The 18,007-nt window shown below is 32.3% G+C and overlaps 3 protein-coding genes across 6 annotated transcripts; 2 read left to right on the top strand and 1 right to left on the bottom strand.

The window, feature by feature from the left end:
- The first annotated feature begins 197 nt into the window (after positions 1-197).
- LOC117238781 (bifunctional arginine demethylase and lysyl-hydroxylase PSR) lies at positions 198-2,712 on the top strand. Its single transcript, XM_033503966.1, has 6 exons — positions 198-576; positions 1,046-1,251; positions 1,322-1,604; positions 1,745-2,100; positions 2,192-2,424; positions 2,555-2,712. The coding sequence occupies exons 1-6, from the start codon at positions 504-506 to the stop codon at positions 2,580-2,582; spliced, it is 1,179 nt and encodes a 392-aa protein (XP_033359857.1). The 5' UTR covers positions 198-503; the 3' UTR covers positions 2,583-2,712.
- On the bottom strand, positions 2,478-13,317 carry LOC117238769 (kinesin-like protein KIF21A). Of its 2 annotated transcripts, none has more exons than XM_033503941.1 (16): positions 12,976-13,317; positions 11,350-11,734; positions 10,762-11,208; positions 10,576-10,684; positions 10,282-10,485; positions 9,876-10,177; positions 9,528-9,771; positions 7,548-8,449; positions 7,137-7,483; positions 6,874-7,062; positions 6,682-6,801; positions 5,434-5,602; positions 5,270-5,375; positions 4,604-5,158; positions 4,247-4,514; positions 2,478-4,037 (listed from the first exon to the last, which is right to left on the bottom strand). In XM_033503941.1, the coding sequence occupies exons 1-16, from the start codon at positions 13,008-13,010 to the stop codon at positions 3,965-3,967; spliced, it is 4,455 nt and encodes a 1,484-aa protein (XP_033359832.1). In that variant the 5' UTR covers positions 13,011-13,317; the 3' UTR covers positions 2,478-3,964. The 2 variants fall into 2 exon arrangements, with proteins under 2 accessions (XP_033359832.1, XP_033359831.1); XM_033503940.1 differs by having other exon boundaries at positions 2,478-3,218.
- A 112-nt stretch (positions 13,318-13,429) lies between these two features.
- LOC117238775 (ankyrin repeat and zinc finger domain-containing protein 1-like) lies at positions 13,430-17,976 on the top strand. 3 transcript variants are annotated; one of them, XM_033503953.1, is made up of 14 exons: positions 13,430-13,447; positions 13,615-13,994; positions 14,089-14,229; positions 14,566-14,772; positions 14,848-15,152; positions 15,277-15,391; positions 15,461-15,606; positions 15,671-15,896; positions 15,969-16,238; positions 16,316-16,519; positions 16,596-16,872; positions 16,955-17,096; positions 17,177-17,350; positions 17,424-17,976. In XM_033503953.1, the coding sequence occupies exons 3-14, from the start codon at positions 14,130-14,132 to the stop codon at positions 17,595-17,597; spliced, it is 2,340 nt and encodes a 779-aa protein (XP_033359844.1). In that variant the 5' UTR covers positions 13,430-13,447; positions 13,615-13,994; positions 14,089-14,129; the 3' UTR covers positions 17,598-17,976. The 3 variants fall into 3 exon arrangements, with proteins under 3 accessions (XP_033359844.1, XP_033359843.1, XP_033359845.1); XM_033503952.1 differs by lacking the exon at positions 13,430-13,447 and having other exon boundaries at positions 13,542-13,994; XM_033503954.1 differs by lacking the exons at positions 13,430-13,447; positions 13,615-13,994; positions 14,089-14,229 and adding an exon at positions 14,431-14,453.
- The last annotated feature ends 31 nt before the right edge of the window (positions 17,977-18,007 follow it).

The raw sequence follows: 18,007 nt of genomic DNA, 5'->3' as shown, positions 1-18,007 counted from the left end.
GTTTCGTTTTAAATAAGAGGATAATCTATATACATGGTTACGTATATATGAGAGCGAAAGTTACGATATCGATACTTCTAGAAGCGCAATTACATTTACGGGATGACCTATTGATAGAACATGGTATTTGTCACGTAGGCAGTCCACACAAGAATCAGCGCCTCTGTAGATAATGTACAGAACTTTAGTTCTGCTATTTAAGGTCATCATGTTGAGTAGTAAAGTCAAAGATGTACTGGACGCCGTATGTACATTTGAAAAAATTGTGTAACATGAGATCAAAATAAAAAGAACATATACTTAGTAAAATATTAACAAGAAAGTTGTACTAAATGTTCCATATACTTGTGAGAATATCTACCGATGTTTTGATTCACCTTACGGAGTTTATGCGAACTAAAAAGTACAGTTACCACTGAATGACGTGTTGCACATATTTTTTGATTGTAAATTGTAAATATATTAAAACTAGGTTAATTAGGTAACACAATAAACGTGTAGCCATGTCGGACGAATTGAAATTAGATCACCGTGCGAAAAAAAGGATCAAAGAGGTTAAAAGGAAAGCTAGACCAGGTAAACATGTCATAACCTAATTTTATAACCTATACGTTGACGTGATATGGGCGTAAATTACTTTTAACAGACAATTATTCTTGACGAATTATTTTATATTGCTAGTATGACTAGAAGTAATTGAGACACCGTTTGTCTTCTTGTGACGCTCGTCGTTATAAACAGAATTTGGATATGTGATACAAGACCGAACTATCTTTGCCGACCTTGGATGATGTAACTCCAAATTTCCTGAAAGTATTGCGATAATAATATAATATAATGCACTTATACGTACATAGTTTACCGTTTAAATTGCTGTATAAACATTAAATATAATAAATTATATAGTGTCAGTAATATATACAAATCTTAATAAACCTTCATTGTTTACATAATATATTTTATTATTTTTATATTATTCAAACGTTTCATTCTTTCAAAAATCGTTCCTATTCTCTTCTTTACAATAGTTAAATGTTTCTTCTAGAACTTGGTGATAAGGCTGCTTGGATCCAACATGGCTATAGTAAAAAATTCGAATCATTTTGGAATTTCATTGATAATGTGGATCGTATTGATGAATCTAAAGTATCTACAGAAGAATTTATAGAAAAATATGAGAAACCTTACAAACCTGTGATAATACAAGGTGTTCAAAATGGTTGGAAAGCCCAGTATAAATGGACTATAGAGGTACATGTTTTTTAAATTAATTACAAAACATATTATTATCTATGACTAATAATTTTCCATTAAAATGCAGAGATTAGTAAAAAAATACAGAAATCAAAAGTTTAAATGTGGTGAAGACAATGAAGGATATAGTGTAAAAATGAAAATGAAATATTATGTACGCTATATGCTTAATAATGAAGATGATTCACCTTTGTATATCTTTGATAGTTCCTTTGGTGAACACCCTAGACGAAAAAAATTACTAGAGGATTATGTTATTCCTAAATATTTCCGTGATGATTTGTTTCAATATGCTGGAGAACATAGAAGACCACCATATCGTTGGTTTGTTATGGGACCTGCTAGGTCTGGTAAGTATTTTAATTACTTTCATAAAATCATAAAAAATTACAGTAATGATATTACTTGCTTTAAAAGATATCTATATAAATAACTGCTTTATCTAAACAATTATTTTAGACTACGTTATGAATAAGTAATGTGAATACAGGTACAGGCATACACATAGATCCATTAGGAACAAGTGCCTGGAATGCACTGATTTCTGGGCATAAAAGGTGGTGTTTATTTCCTACACATACTCCGCGAGAACTTCTTAAGGTATCTGCGACTGAGGGTGGTAAACAAAGAGATGAAGCTATTACATGGTTTTCTGTTATTTATCCACGTACAAAATTGCCTACCTGGCCACAAGATTGTTTGCCAATAGAGATTTTACAAAATCCTGGTGAAACTGTTTTTGTTCCTGGCGGTTGGTGGCATGTTGTTTTAAATCTTGATGAAACTATAGCAGTTACTCAAAATTTCTGTTCCCGTACGAACTTTCCAGTAGTGTGGCATAAAACAGTAAGAATTTATGTATAAAACAATGAATTTACAATAAAATAATATACATGCTGTATAATAATATACGTATGTTTTAATAATTTTGCTATAGGTACGGGGGAGACCAAAATTATCACGTAAATGGTTAAAAGTACTCAGGGATAAAGAACCAGAATTAGCAGCATTAGCTGAAACTATAGATGTAAAAGAAGATACAGGTGTTGCCAGTGATTCTTCTAGTGGTTCTTCAAGTAGTTCTTCAAGTACTAGTAGTAGTAGTCAATCAGAAGACAGTGCAGATGACAGTGGTCAAGAATCATTGACAACACATAAAAAGAAAAAAAGGTAGGAACTTGTTGTTTTATTATATGTAGTTTTCGGACTGAAAGAAAACCATATTTAATATTATTATTAGTCCATTTATTTTTTGTAATTATAAGTATAATAAGACATAATACTGTTTTTAAATTTTTAGAAGAAAACTAAATAACAGCCAACCCTGACAATATCAAGCATATGGGACCTACAGAGACCTCAGACTGTACAGTATTAACCAACAATTGTTTGTACTAAGAATAAATATTATAATTATTACGATCTTTATGTTCATAATAAAATAAATGCTAGATAATACCAAATTTGTTCTTATTAAGTAAATTTGTTTAAATACTATACTTAATCCACGATAATGCACTTAATTTTTGCTGAATCAATTTTTTTAATAATACATCTTTGGACTTCATATTTCTATATACTATAGAATCGTTTTGTTATTTAAAAATTACATTTATAAATTTTATACATGTGTTAAATGCTTATATCCATTAAGGCAGTACACGTAAAACTTGTTATAAAATATTTAAAGTGTCAAACACATCATACATATATGATCTCAAACATAAAATATCGAAATTAACACATCAGCAGGCAATAGTCAGGTGCATTATCATTACAAATCCTCGAATTAATTATCCATTGTGTTATAAATTAATACAAATTAACAAATAAATAAACAAATATAATTACAAAATAAATACAACATTTCCAATGAGTGCATGTATTAGCTTTTCAATGAGTTGCTTCTCTGGAAAGTTCTTGCATCTCTCTTATAGTAGCTCCACAGCCTCACTGTTGCATCACTTCACGTTGACATCATATTGCATGCACCATATTGGAGTGTAAATAACATAGAAGCAAAGTAATACAAGAAATTAAATTAAATTTTCATATTCGTTAAGTTATACAAGTCAATGATTATGACAAGTATTATTTTCTACTACAACTTCATTCAATCAAACAAATGTTTTACATAGAATACATTCATAACTGCAACCACACTATTAATGACAAATTTTTGCTAAAAACTTGCATAAATACTTTCAAAAAGCAATACACACAGCTTTGATAGAAACGAATGAGAATTGATCAGTAAAAGAAATATGAAATTTTAAAGAAATATCATTACGTTATTCTTTCATGTTCAATAACTAATCTACCACGTAATATCAATAAACAATTTTACAGAAATTTAAAGCGCATTTCCGATTTTCATTACATTCGATGGTAATTACATGTCAAAGCGTTTGAGGCAGAAAATTAAAGTTACTATTATTTTATGATTTATCTTTTCATTGTATGGAATAATAATTTCGAAACTATAATAAACAAGTATGTAGGTGTGTAAGCAAACGAACTGTTGTCTGTTTTTTTATAAATATTTATCAGCTGAAAAGTTAAAATTTTATCAAATAAAATTCATGGTATGTATTTATGATAAACATGTCCACACACTTTTATAAAACAGCTGAGTGGACAAGCATGCGCATTACCACACCAAAAAATTATAAATGCAAAGGAATATTATGCAGCAAAATAGAAAAATAAGTTAAAGGGAAACTGTGGAAATAGACATGGATAATGAGGAATCGGGAATACGCCACAGCTTCACCTCTCCAGAGCTGCAATCAACATTTTAGATGTTATTCCGTTCAAGAAAGTTATGTCAAGTACTGAACCCGAGCAAATATTTCAACTTAAAATAATTTATCTAATCAAGTCCTCAAAGTTAATTTAGAATAATGTAAAATTTGTATGTTATTGCAGCTTATATTTCCAATATGCTTCGGGTCAGTTTAGTATGAGCAACAATACAAAAATGCATACTTACTTGCTTGCAGTAAAAACGTGTTGCTGATTAGTTGTTACAGCATTGATAGCAGTACCGTGTGCTCGAACTTCTCCTATTGGAGTACATTCTGCTTGATCCTTTGGTACAGACCAGGCTTTTAACACACCCCCTCTGCATCCAGATATCATTACAGATCCATTATTAATCATACACAAACCCAAGATCCAATCTTTGTGAGCATTATTTAGTGATTGAACTAGTTCCATTCTGCTCAAATCCCATCGTTTAATACACATATCCCTTGATCCTAAAAAAAGTTTATTATAAATTTTAAAAATATCTCGAATGTATTAAAGGCCATAATGATGTTAGAAACCTGATTTTAAAAATACTTGCCAGAAAACAATGTCGATTCGTAAGTTGTCAAACATTGAACACCATCATAATGTGGAGGTGCCAGACTGACCGATTGCCCGGATGCATTTGGTTCAACAAGAGATATCAGATGATCTTTGCTACCTGTTATCACCCTTCCATCATCTGCGACAGCTAAACACATTACTGCTGCTGTATGTGGTGTACTTAATCTTCCAGTGTGTGTTAATTTACGGAGATCCCATACTCTGACTTTATCGCTAGACGCGGTATATAATTCTTGCTCATCTATACTGAGCACTAAATCATTGATGGTTGTTTCACCAACAGGAACTTGAAGCACTCTAGATGGAGTTGATAATGCGAGTGGTCCACTTTGAGCTTGACCAGATGAAAATAAAGTTTTCACGCAGCTGTTTCCTGTACGCAAATCCCAAACTTTTACATATGCTGAAGAAACACTGAATAATAAATTATGCATTGGTGAATATTTCACCGCTACGACGTTGTTCGGATGACCACTTAATGTAAGATTCTCAATTCCTGTCCCTAAATCCCATACTTTGACAGTTCGATCTAAAAATTTTATACATAATTAATGTATAAAGAGTATTAAGAGAGAGAGAGAGAGAGAGAGAAATGTAGGATACTTTTAAAGATGTTAAATATTTGTTTTACGTCTGATACCTTTTGAACCACTGAAGAGCAAATCAGAAGTTACACATATAGTCAGTACTGCTTTGCTATGTCCTTCGGCAACGTGAGTGCATTGCAAAACAGCTCGTGGCTGTGTCTGAAAAAAATATATATCATGTACAACTAATAAAATGCAATATTCATACTGTATTTACCTTGCCTTGATATTGAGAAATAATTCCTTTCATAGGTTGTGGATCTGTAGATGTTGGTTGTCTACTTGCAGTTAGTCTAGAGAAAACGTTTTCTTCTCGACTATTGAACCGTCGGTATGTAGTCGGAGATCCAGGAGGTGATGACACATCTGTATGTGCTACTTGTTCCCTAGTTGAGGGTTTGTTATGTTAGCGTGTTAGTTAGCCGGAAATCTTGTCAATTTTAATCCGAGGTAAGCTATATTGGCTCAATACAATATGGATCATGCAAGTGCATTATTATAAGATATAATTGTAAATTGATTTTATTATAATTAGTAACAGTGTTGCTGAATTATAAATATATTAATCTGTATAACATTAAATATATTACTGTATAAGAAAATATTACACATTGATATTTGGAAAATAAAAACTATAATAATAAATGGTTAATTTATGAGAAAACTGTAATTAATGCACATCATGATTCATTACAGAAAATGTTTAAAGAAATTTAAACAAAAAACAAAAAAAAGAATGATCCACCAAGGGGCTTTTTAAAAGTATTTTCATAGAACAGTGTACCTTAAGTGTTTGTGCTTTTATTTATTAATTGTCATGTATACAAAATAACTGCTTACATATATACAAATTCATGATTCTTTTGCGAAACAATGTGTTTTATACAAATAGAAAATTTTGCGACATTTATACATATTTATATTAGAGAGAGATAGAAATGTATATAATACATTGAATAAATTGTTTGGCATTAAAACAATCTTAATAAGGTACCTGTAGTAAGAACAATAAATAAAATGTTATTATTACCAAATTTCCCGAAAACTAACGAATTTTCAAATGCATTTCGTATGAGATATAAAATTTTGTACAAATTGTATCTTCTTGCCTAATGCAACAATTTGTATGTTAGTAATCTTATTTTGTAAATTATTAACATAAGCAAAATGTGAAAAAAAAACAAAATATAGAATCAAAAGAAATAATTTTTAATAAAGTCAATTCCATTAATACATACTTTCTTGTGTTTATAACAAAAGAAATTATGTCACTGGTATACCTTTTCTGGCTATAGTTCAAACAAAATTAAAATCTCATGATGAAAATATTATTAAATGCACTTGTCGAGAATGACACAGATCTTTTTAAGAAAAAAAATTAACCAGTAGTGCATGAAACAAGGCGTCAAGACAAAGATATACAAAGAATATAAAAATTAGGACGTGCTGCAGGATTATCACTCACATGGAGCCTCCACCAGGATGAAGCGGTCGTCGCAGCGGCCTTGGCGATGTACTATCACGTCGACTTAGAGTCGGGGATCCACCACTTATGCTACCATGACTTCTGGTTAAAACCAATCCTCTTACGAAAGAAAAATGTTCATTTTATATTTCACATTACATGATTAAGTTATTGGAGAATAACTGTACTTACTTTAAACTACCAGGTGCACTAGGCACCCTCGTAAGTGGATGATTATGACTTTGATTTTGTTCTTCTGTCTTTAAATTATCTGGATTAGCTTGAACTCCATAAAGGAGCTCTTGAGGTTGTGTAGTCCTTCTGCGTACTTTATTGTTACGTTGTTTTTCCTCTCCAACAATAACTTGAGTGTAATTTTCACTAATATTTCAAATTAAATAAATATTACTAATAGATATAGCTAAGAGATATTAAAAAAATAGTGTATGACTTACTTATCTGGTGATGAACTCCTAGAACTAGGTGGACTATAATTCATAGTACTATGATTATTCGTAAGCGATAAAAGATCTCTGTCTCGCAACACGTGCTCCAATAATTGATGTTGCACATCACTTTCTTGCGCAACTTGATTTAGTCTTGATTCCATGTCTCGGACTTCAAGCTGCTTTTGTGCAGCTACGCAACTTTGCTCGACAGTAAAAGCTAGCATTCTTTGTAATAAATATTGAGCCTCATCTACCGACTGAATCGTTGATATAAGAGCTTCAACACCAGGTTCCCCTTCGCCTTCACCATCTCCCATTTCCATCATATCACGTTGACATTCAGAGATACTATCCTGTAAAGAATAACTTGAAGAACAAAGCAACATTAACTTGGCTAATATAAGAAAAGAAAGTTACCTGTAGATAGCTAATTTTACTTCTCACATTATCAATTTCTTCATCTATGTCGATTGTGTCACCTCTCGAACTTTCTATAACATTTCTGTGTTTTTGAAGCTTTTCAAGTTCTCTACCTAGTTCTTCTCGTTCTTGAAGAAGTCTTTCCATTTCTCTCTCCGTTTCTGCAGCTGCCTGTTTAGCCAATGCTTGCTTAGCAATGGTTCTTTCAAATGTTTGCCACCTTTGTTTTAATGCTTTTGGGTTAATTGGTTTAGGTGGTGCTCTACCAGCAGCCTTTTGGCTTAGACCTCTGTCTCGTTTTCTTAATGCTGAAACTTCTTCTTGTTTGCGTCTAAGAACTACTTCTTTCATTCTTTTATCTGCCTCAAGCGTTCGAATCGTATTTGCATTCTTCCTACTTTCCTTACGCAATTGTGCTATTTCTCTATTACGTCTCAACTCATTTTCTTTATGTCTCTGTGCTTCTTCGCGCATTTTATTCAGAAGTTTTACTTTTGCTCGCTTCATCTCTGCCAGTTCATTTCGAAGCCCTCTTAACCTGTTTTCATTCTGAGATTGACTCTTAAGTAGCCTCGCATGTTCCTTCTTTGCAGATTGCAAAAGTCGTACTTCTTTTTGCATAGCAGAAAGTTTCTTTTCATATTCATCGCGTAATTTTTTCACTTTTTCTGTTGGTGGTATTGGTTGTTGTTGTAATGATTGCAACACCTTATCTCTTTCTTCTTGGGTATTTCTGATTCGAGCTTGTAATTGAGCAAGTTTATCTTCGTAATGTTGCTTCATAGTTTGTAAACGTCGTTGAGAAAGTTCAAGTTCTTGTATTAGTCGTTGTTTTACATCAATATCTGACGTTAAAGCTTCCAATTCACGACCCATAGCTGCTTCTTCTTCGTCTTCTTCTACAAAACATTATATTATATATGTCGGGTTTATATTAGAATTAGAGTTAGGGGCGTGAAACGAATCTTCGTTCGGATTACACGTTGTCGTTATGCAATAGAGAAGACATTGACTAGTGCAAATACGATTATTATAGAATTGGACAAGTAACCGTGGTAATTAGATACTCGAGAAACTAATGACAATGATCCTAGGTTCAATAACGAATCCGCGGTCAACGGGATGCTAGATGAACATGCTCACAATATCTAAGTCGGACTCTTTGTTAAAACGTGGAATATCCACTAAGCGTACAGACACTAAGTAACTCGCTAATACGACCTCACGAGAGAATGACTTTCCGTCGCGATGATGCTGCGGAGGAAAACTATGATGGGGTGTGTCTAAGGACACAAGATCATCGGATTCGTCGAGGATAGCCTTCGTTCAGAAGGCGAGGGAAATTGGCGTTGCTGCTAATTGGTCAATCTCCATATCGGTGGTGAGAAAAAGATGCTAGCCGCCCTCAAGGGAAAGTTGCTAGTGGGAGACGCCGTTCGTTGAAAAATAGGTCTCTCCTATCTTCCCGTAGCTGGGACAAAGACTGTTTGTTTGAAAGACTTTAGTCAACTAAATCATAAGATTTATAACGGGCCCTCAGGCTAGCTGAACATGTACTGCGGAGACGCATCGACATCTGGCAATCATCTTACTCGAAGAATAGGGTCTGCGTGTGGCGACCCACGGGACAGAAACCGTTGGAATGTTTACTGTCGCGTGCCGCTACAAATATTTCTTTTAAGGAGAGCTATAGAATTACTCCGTACCTTTGTTAGACAAAGCGTACATCCCGTGACCGCGGCTACGTTCGGCGACTGGCTGTCGCATCGAGCCAAGTTCATTATCACAAATCACGAACAAATACAATCGGATCGAAAGACGACAATTGTTTAATTACGACTATGATAGAATCTAGATTACGGTGTTAGGGGATTATCCCGAAGTTCCAAAGGGGGGGCTTCGATGTCCTTTCATCTCCGACATATATAATTATATATTATCTAAATTATACATATAATTATAATTATATATATATACCTTTTCTATCGGAATCATCATCTGAATCATCTTCGCTCACAGAATCCTGCCCTGCTTCTGTATCATCACCTTCTGTTTCATCTCCTGTTTTCCCAGCAATATTGGAAGTATGTCCATGCTGTTCCTTTAATGCAGTTAATGTTTCAATTTCTTTTTGTAGTTCTTTCTTAGCATCATTTAATACTGATGTAGAGTCACTATGAAATATGTATCCAGAATCACCATAAGGGTTGGCAGCATTAACCTGTGTGAATTGAAACACCATTCGAAAATCAATTGCTACATAGGTTAATAACATATGTATCTGCTATTACTATATACCTTACAACTATCTATGTGCTATTATACCTGTATTTGACGTTTCTTCAATTGCTGATACATAGCTTCTGCTTCTAAAAGACGAGCTCTTAGTTCTTCTATTTCTTGCAAATATCCTTGTATTAAACTCGTCACTTCAGGATTTTCACCTGTTGATGACAACCATTGACCGGTATCTTTTTCTGCCTGCAGAAGAACATTCTTTGCTGTCAATGCTTCAACTGTTTCTGAAAGGGCTTTTACTCTAGTACGAAGACTCTGTAATTCACTGTTCAACATTTGATTTTCATGCCAAGCATCGTTTATACCATCTTCACCAACAACTCTTTTTCCTAATAAAAAATAAATAACAAATTAAAATTTTAACTTTTCATAATAAATTTGATATGTTATAAATACCAATTCTCCATATCCATATAATATTTTACACATTTACCTTGCCTATATTCCATTAATTCTAATTGAAGCTGCTGTATTTCTCTTCTAAGAGAAGCAATTGTTCTTGAACTCTTATCTTGATTAATTGTAACTTTATTCTTTATGTTCCTTGCTCTGTTTGCATACTTCAGAGTACTTAAAGTTTCCATAAAATCTCTATCACTTGGTGATACACAGGCTATCATAACAGTTTGACTGTTACCTACAACCATTGTACATAAATATTTATTGATAAATTAATACAATTAGAATAAAAGTATGTATTTTATAAATATATTTATGATTCTATTACCTCCTAGTGAATCTTGAAGCAGCCTTGTTAGCTTTGAATCTCTGTATGGTACATGTAAAGCTCTTTTTGTCTTATCGCCAAGTGCAGAAATTACATTACCTAAAGCCAACTATAATGCAAAAAATAATTGTTCTGATGGTAATTACAATATTGTGTAATTCTCCTATAAAATTATCAATACATTACCAATCCACAATTTATAGAAATCCCTTCTTTTGCTCTGTCTCCAGTAGCACCAGTTCTTTTTAGCCTTTCTGATCCAGCTAAATCTACAAAATGAAATTTTGCAGTTAATGTTTCAAATTCACCAGCAGGTTCAGAGCCACTTGTATCAACATCAGCATCTGGATCTTCAACTTTTACGTATCTTTGCTGCTTTATATATAGTGTAAATATTGCATGTGATCTTGATGACTGGGTATTCATTTGGGTAGATCCAGTTGTACGTGACAATGCTCCTAATCTTAAATACTCTAATGCTTCCTCTGGACTAGTAACAATTCGTGGTTCCACTCCAGCTAAATGAATATTGCCTGAGGGATCTTCATGAATACGAGCACCACCCCTAGGACCACCAGGTCCTAGTAAATCTTTCAAGTCCTCATTATACAATTCCAAAAATTGTGCAGTAACCTATTATAACACATAAAGAAAACAATTTATATAGAAGAAACATTTTATCTTATGAAATATTAAATTTCACTCATAAGTAGAATAATTTATTTCAGTGAAGTAACATGGATTTAGAATTGTATACAAATTTTCTTTGCAAACCTTAAATTCCGGAGGCATTTGTGCACGTTCTCTAGCCTGCTGTTGTTTTTCCGCAATACCATTGAACAGGTGTCTAATAGCTCTTGGAATAATTCCAACTACAGCTTCACCTACTTCCACATCAAATCCAGTACCCATAGTATATGTTTTACCAGACCCAGTTTGACCATATGCAAGAACAGTTGCATTATATCCATCTAATGCACCTTCTACCAAACGTGCAACACATGTTTCATGAATTGTGCTTTGTCCAACACCAGTATCAAAAACATAATCATATGTAAAGGCCTTGTCTGGTCCAAGAAAGACTTGGGGTTCTCCTGGAGGTACTTGAGTACAAATTCTACACATGTCAATTACTTCACGTGCTACTTGAGGCCTTATTCTGTGATTAATAACAATAAATTATGAATTACCGACATTTCTTAATATTTCGATAGAAGAAAATTAAATATTAAAGATTAAATACGAATATAAACAATGAATATGAAAAAGAAAAAGTACAAATGATTTTTATTTTTCATACATAAATTACGTTTAATCAATTCGTATTCGTATTCATATATAATGTATTACGTTGTAGTCACATTTAATGTGTTATAATCAACATCATCGTACACAACGCATCAGCTGTTACTGTAATAAAAATCCCGCGCGATGGTAAGAAGAAATATATACAACAAAATCCATAAAGAATGCAGCTAAAGAACAATTTGAAAATATTCAAATAAGGAAAAGACCAGATGGCTAAATGTAGGAATGACTAATATAAACAATTGGAAATTGAATAAATTATGAAGAAACGAAGAAAATATGGTGGGGGAGGAAAAATTCATTCATCAGAAATCGAGATGCATGTTCGTCGTTCGGTATACAACCGGTAATAAAGCCTACGACCTACGCATCCAATTCTTTAAAAGGAGATATTATGCGATTAAAGTACGCAATGCAGTACTGCGTAAAAAAGAATGCTGACGGCATTTCAATTATAAAATAACTTTATCGAAAAATAACAGGGAGATTTGGAAGATAAACGAAAAATATTAATGACAAATATCGCATTTACATATCGTTATGAGTTTGTTAATAAAATAAATAATTTTAAAGAAGTGAATAAAAAATTAAGGATATTAAGAAACATATGAATATGTCGATAGTTAATTCGTGTAACTGTTTTAGTAAGGATATTCGGAGAAATCTGTAATCATGTTGAAACGGTCTAAATAGAGGAATTTTCTAAAATCGTGAAAGTGTAACAGGAATCAATGCCTTTCGCAATTCTAATCATTGGATTCGTAACAATGGATCCCAAGTGAAAGAAAAAATACATATCTATAGTAATAGATAAGATACACCGGGAAAGAATATATAATGACAATACGCGTAAATTACGGAAACATTGGAAAAGTACAGCATTTTTTACAGCAAAATTTTTACGTTTTGAATTCGAATAATACTTCCCGCGAATCTTACAGTTATTATTAACTGTATCACATCGGTGATATAAGCTGTCACCGCGTATGTCGTTTTAGTAGCTTAGTTTGCGACAATGTAGCCTACTTGACAGAGTGTCTTGCACAAAAACAATTTGATGAATTGATGTTTTAATAGAAAACCTGGACTTACCGTACGGCAACGCGTACACTCGTATCATCAGACATCTCGATATTGAATATTGTGTAACTCTTTAGGATGTGAAAGCAGAAAGAACAAAATCTCACTGGAGAAATCAACGAGAAATTGGTGCGATTAGGCCGAAACTATTAGGCGATGGGGCTATAATTTTTCGATATACAGATATACTGAATGCGCACGCGTTATTAGATGCGGCGACCGTGAAAATTCCGCATTTTTCGTCGTGGACGCGCGCACAGACAATTGTGAAATCCACTCAAACATTTCTCATAACGAAAGAAAAATCTCTACGCTAGTCGCGTCGGCCCAAGGACTGTACAGATCTTGGATTGAAATCATACGTGACAGACATCTTTGATTCTTTATGGCATAAACCGATTATGTAGCACTATCTGTTGACAATTCTCGAAACTGTTAACGATTCTCTGTCACTCAGAAATTATATTACATATATCATTTGTTGGTAAGTTCTTATTTGTTGTATATTGAGTCGATAATACTGAGAATGATGGTAAAATAATAAGGGGCCTCTATTCCTTTGTTCTATACTTTGTGTTATCGTGATATTATCCAAATTGTAATAGAATCCGTCTATATTTAATAACTAGTATTTTTCAATTACATTTTTAGATTTCCAGCAGTTATTTAAACACTACATTGATTACAACATATGTACAAGAGATAATATATTCGATGATGTAATTTTCTACCTATCATGACTGAATTAAAATACAGTGTGATTAGTATTTAAATCTGAAAGTGTATATCCTATTTATAATATTAAAATTTTACTTCAATCAAACTATTTTCTTTTTGGATGAAAAAGTTAGTGACATTAACATAAGTGTAACTAATTACTGAGTGACATCGGGTATCAAACTGCATAGTTCGATTTTGATGTCTAATTATCGTGAAGTGAATTATACATATAATATACGTAGAAAAGATAGTAGAACCACGGTTTATGCGACCGTGAGTGGAACGTTGTGATTCTCCTATTACATTATTGGGTAATCAGAAATTTTCTTGTTATTTTTTATTTCAAATTAAAGTTTATTATATCTTTTTCTTTATTTTATCGGTGATTGTGCTTCATTTTTTCAGGCTTATATCGTCTTTGATTAGAAGTTTAGATAACGTAGATAATGGATCATCAAATATTTAAAATATACAACCAGGAAGACTTTAACAGAATCACAAAGGGTATTAAAGTTGCACAATGTATGCAATCGCGATCGTCATCTGGTAATTAAGCTTAGGATATATATCTATTTTTATTTAAATGCTATTTGTTACGAATTTTTGTTTGTATGTGGATACTTACTATTAAAATTTTTATTTATATTTTTTAAAGCTAAGGATATCTATTAATCACTTTAACTATTTTGTTTATTCCCTGTTTAATTACGTCATTCGAGTTGATTGATGTTTCAGAATTTTCAGATATATAGAAACCATATGTTTCTAAGGTTAAAGCATTTTCTTTCTACGAATTCGAAAATTGCAAATGATTAAGAACGATATTATTGATAATATAATAGACGAATTTATGAAGTGAAGTTAAAAGCACTATTATATTAGTTTCAGGAAGTGAGAGAATGATAAGTCAACTTGATGATTTAGTTGTATCAGATTCCTTAAGTTGTTCATTTTGTAATACTATATTTGAAGACAAAGCACAACAAAGACTGCATTATAAGTTAGATTGGCACCGGTATAATTTAAAACAGCGTTTGAATGGATTAAGACCTATTAATGAAGATAAATTTAATCTTTTAGCTGATGAAGGTATTACCAAAGAACTTAGCTTTTTTTGTATACTTAATGTATACTATGAAAAACATATCGTTGTTAACATTGTAGGCAATGTTTCGAGTTTATCTGGAAGTGATGTAGAATCTGAAAATGAAGATGAGACATATGCCTCAGAAACAGGATCTGGTCATTGTGAAAGTAAAATCTCCATTAAAAATAAGAAAATTGAAAAAAAAGGAAAAAATACAGAGTCAGTTTCTGATAGTTCTGATACAGAATATTGTGATGACATTATCAAAGAGAAAAAAGTTGAGGCTTTATTAGTCACTGCAAATCGTCATTCAAAAGTTTTTTTTGAGAATGATGATGGAAATATATTTAGTATATATAGATGCTTACTTCACAATAAGAAGGTCTGTTTATTTATAGTAATAGACATGCTTGTCTATGATATTATTCTGTAATTTGATCTACTTTGTTAGAATCACTTGGCGTGTCTATACTTGCCAGATCAGGAGAGATGCAATTACATTTTAGGAAATTCCAGAGGTAGACAATGAGATGATTGCTCAGGCACTGGACAGTGGGAGAAAAACAACATGGACTGTTATCATGATTGGTGGAGGACATTTTGCTGCAGCTGTGTTTCAAGGTATTAGTTTTAATATATAAAGAAATATTTTATATACCGGAATTATAAAGAAGTATCTACCTGCTTTAGATGGAGAACCTATTGTGCACAAAACATTTCATTCTTATACAGTACGCGCAAAACAGGGCTTTGCTCAAAGTTCACGTACAACAGCTAATCATCCAAAGAGTGCTGGAGCTAGTTTACGTCGTTATAATGAAGCATCTCTCCTTCAGGTATATAGATAGTAAATTTAGATAGGGACTATTTTCATCATATTCATTAACTATTTATTTTCAGCATGTGCAAGATATACTTGAATCATGGTCATCTCATATCAGTAATTCCTCTCTAATTTTGTATAGAGCAGTTGGTCCATATAATCGTACTGTATTATTTGGAGGAAAAAATCCACCTTTAGATAAGAATGACTTAAGATTGAGGCCACTACCTTTTCCTACTCGTAGAGCAACATTTAGTGAAGTTAAAAGAGTGTATGACATTTTAAGTTCCATGGAAATTTATGGTATGATTTTGACACTGTGTTTCAAATATTAAAATATATTCATGTTTATCTTACTAATGATGTATGTTACAGGCTCTGCATCTGATTTTACAGATTCTTTTCCTATTTCACCACGACAACCTCTTAGAAAAAAAGTTTCAAAAGCTGATGTATCTAGCGAAATTCCGGAGAAAATAGAGGATGTAGAGTATGATTCTAATGCTACCAATAACGTACGTAATCCACAAGATAGCGATAAGAATAAAATTCCCGCTCAAGCATCTCCCGAAAGACAACATAAGAATTCTCGATCTCATATAGATAGAGCAAAACCAAGAAAAAGTCCATGTCGCCCTTTACCCGGTACGAAAATTAAAATATTTCGAATATGAGATACAATTAAATAATTAATTGAATTTTCATTTGATCTTGTATTACAGATATCATTGCTAGGTTAGCACGATCGTCTTCGGAATCAGAATTGGATCAAACAGGAACTTCTAATATTCCAATGGATGTTTCATTAATTGAACAAGAATTGGAAATAGAATTTAATGAAAATTTACTCGCCTTTCAAGATACTGTGCCAAGATATATGAAGAATAAAAAAGCTCGTCGTCAGAAGAAAAAGACGAAAAAAGATGGTGAATACATGTATATATATTATGTTCTTTTAATGATCATATCTTTTTACATATATAAAAATACTTGCATTTTCAGAATGCGTACTGAACGAAACTTTAACCAATGCTAAAGTTAAATTATGGTCTGCATGTAAATTAGGTGATGATGAATTATTATCATCTGTAATTAATGATCTCGTAATTCAAGTAAAAAAGTTTGTGGAGTTGGAAGAACAAAATCAAGAGGACGTAACTGTAGATTTTAATTCAATTGTAAACAAAGATGATGTGAAGAAATTGGTAAATGATGCTAATGAAGATGGTAATACGATGTTACATGTAGCAGCTTTGGGTGGACACTTGAAATTAGTGTGGTATATTAGTAGTTAGAAATTAGTATGCTGATGTAACTATTGTTTTGTTTCACAAAATTTTTATCAAGTTTACCTGTTTTAGGCAATTACTAGAAATTGGATCAGATCCTTGCAATAAAAATAAGAAGCTACAAACACCATATGCTGCGGCAAATGATAAGGAAACCAGAAATACTTTTAGAAGATTTATGGGCGCTTATCCTGACAAGTTCAATTATAGCAAAGTATTTACTATATATTTCTCTATATTTCATTTATTAAGATGTTATTATTACGTATAAAATTATATGTGTTTGTTATAAAGTCTCAAATACCTGGCCCACTTACTGATGAAATAGAACAAGAGGAATTAGAAAAAAAGAGACAACAAAGAAAAATAAAACGGGAGAAAGATAAATTGAAGAGAAAAGAATTTGAACTTAAAAAACAAGAAGAAGATACAAAGCAAAAATATCTTAGTCTTAGTGACAGAGAAAAGGTACATATTTTAAAGATTAATTGTACAGCTATTTAGTACTAATAAATTAAATCGTTAAACGTTTCTATCACAGAGAGCTTTGGCTGCAGAGCAACGTATTTTAAACCAAGGATGCACCATAATTTCACGATGCTTTCAATGTGGTGTGAATATGGCAGGTCAAGTGCCTTTTGAGTATAATTCCAATCGTTTCTGTTCTATGCCGTGCCTAAAGGAACATCGCCTTCACAACAAAGTTGTTATCTGATGGCTCTTTTTTGTATTTGAAACCGCAATTTATGTACGTTTTCACGATCTAGCTTTATTTTTTTATCAAGTACAGGTTACGAAAATGACGTATTTCTTATAAAGGATTAGATTTAAATGTATGTATACTTCTTTCAATAACGAAAAAATAATTGAATAATCATAATATAATGATCAAAATTTAGGCACTCTGTGTTCAAAATAATATGGATATGTAAATTTAGAGTATTGTATGTTCTGCAATACACGTGATGCATATTTATTGTGTTGTTCAGATAAAATTTCTTGCATGTATGTTTCAAGTTTTGGGAAGAGATTATAAAATGCCACTTGATGTACGTACAGGAATTTTTATAATAATATATGGATTTTAGCAAGAATATGATGAAATATTTTATAATTCATGAATTT

The sequence above is a fragment of the Bombus vosnesenskii genome, unplaced genomic scaffold (assembly GCF_011952255.1).
Source record: "Bombus vosnesenskii isolate JDL3184/JDL3185 unplaced genomic scaffold, Bvos_JDL3184-5_v1.1 scf7180000013607, whole genome shotgun sequence".
NCBI classification, from domain to species: domain Eukaryota; kingdom Metazoa; phylum Arthropoda; class Insecta; order Hymenoptera; family Apidae; genus Bombus; species Bombus vosnesenskii.
The sequence above is the reverse complement of the archived record's forward strand: the minus strand, read 5'-3'. Positions and strand labels throughout refer to the sequence as shown.

What these genes read in the sequence shown, in the direction of transcription:
- LOC117238781 (XM_033503966.1), top strand. Translation starts at nt 504, where the DNA reads ATGTCGGACGAATTGAAATTAGATCACCGTGCGAAAAAAAGGATCAAA. An exon ending in TAAAAGGAAAGCTAGACCAG is followed by an intron (nt 577 to 1,045) that starts GTAAACATGTCA and finishes TGTTTCTTCTAG; the next exon opens with AACTTGGTGATAAGGCTGCT. An exon ending in AGTATAAATGGACTATAGAG is followed by an intron (nt 1,252 to 1,321) that starts GTACATGTTTTT and finishes ATTAAAATGCAG; the next exon opens with AGATTAGTAAAAAAATACAG.
- LOC117238769 (XM_033503940.1), bottom strand. Translation starts at nt 13,010, where the DNA reads ATGTCTGATGATACGAGTGTACGCGTTGCCGTACG. An exon ending in AGTGTACGCGTTGCCGTACG is followed by an intron (nt 11,735 to 12,975) that starts GTAAGTCCAGGT and finishes TATTAATCACAG; the next exon opens with AATAAGGCCTCAAGTAGCAC. An exon ending in ATTAATGGAATATAGGCAAG is followed by an intron (nt 10,178 to 10,281) that starts GTAAATGTGTAA and finishes ATTTTTTATTAG; the next exon opens with GAAAAAGAGTTGTTGGTGAA.
- LOC117238775 (XM_033503953.1), top strand. Translation starts at nt 14,130, where the DNA reads ATGGATCATCAAATATTTAAAATATACAACCAGGAAGACTTTAACAGA. An exon ending in TGCTGCAGCTGTGTTTCAAG is followed by an intron (nt 15,392 to 15,460) that starts GTATTAGTTTTA and finishes TACCTGCTTTAG; the next exon opens with ATGGAGAACCTATTGTGCAC. An exon ending in GAAAAAGACGAAAAAAGATG is followed by an intron (nt 16,520 to 16,595) that starts GTGAATACATGT and finishes TTGCATTTTCAG; the next exon opens with AATGCGTACTGAACGAAACT.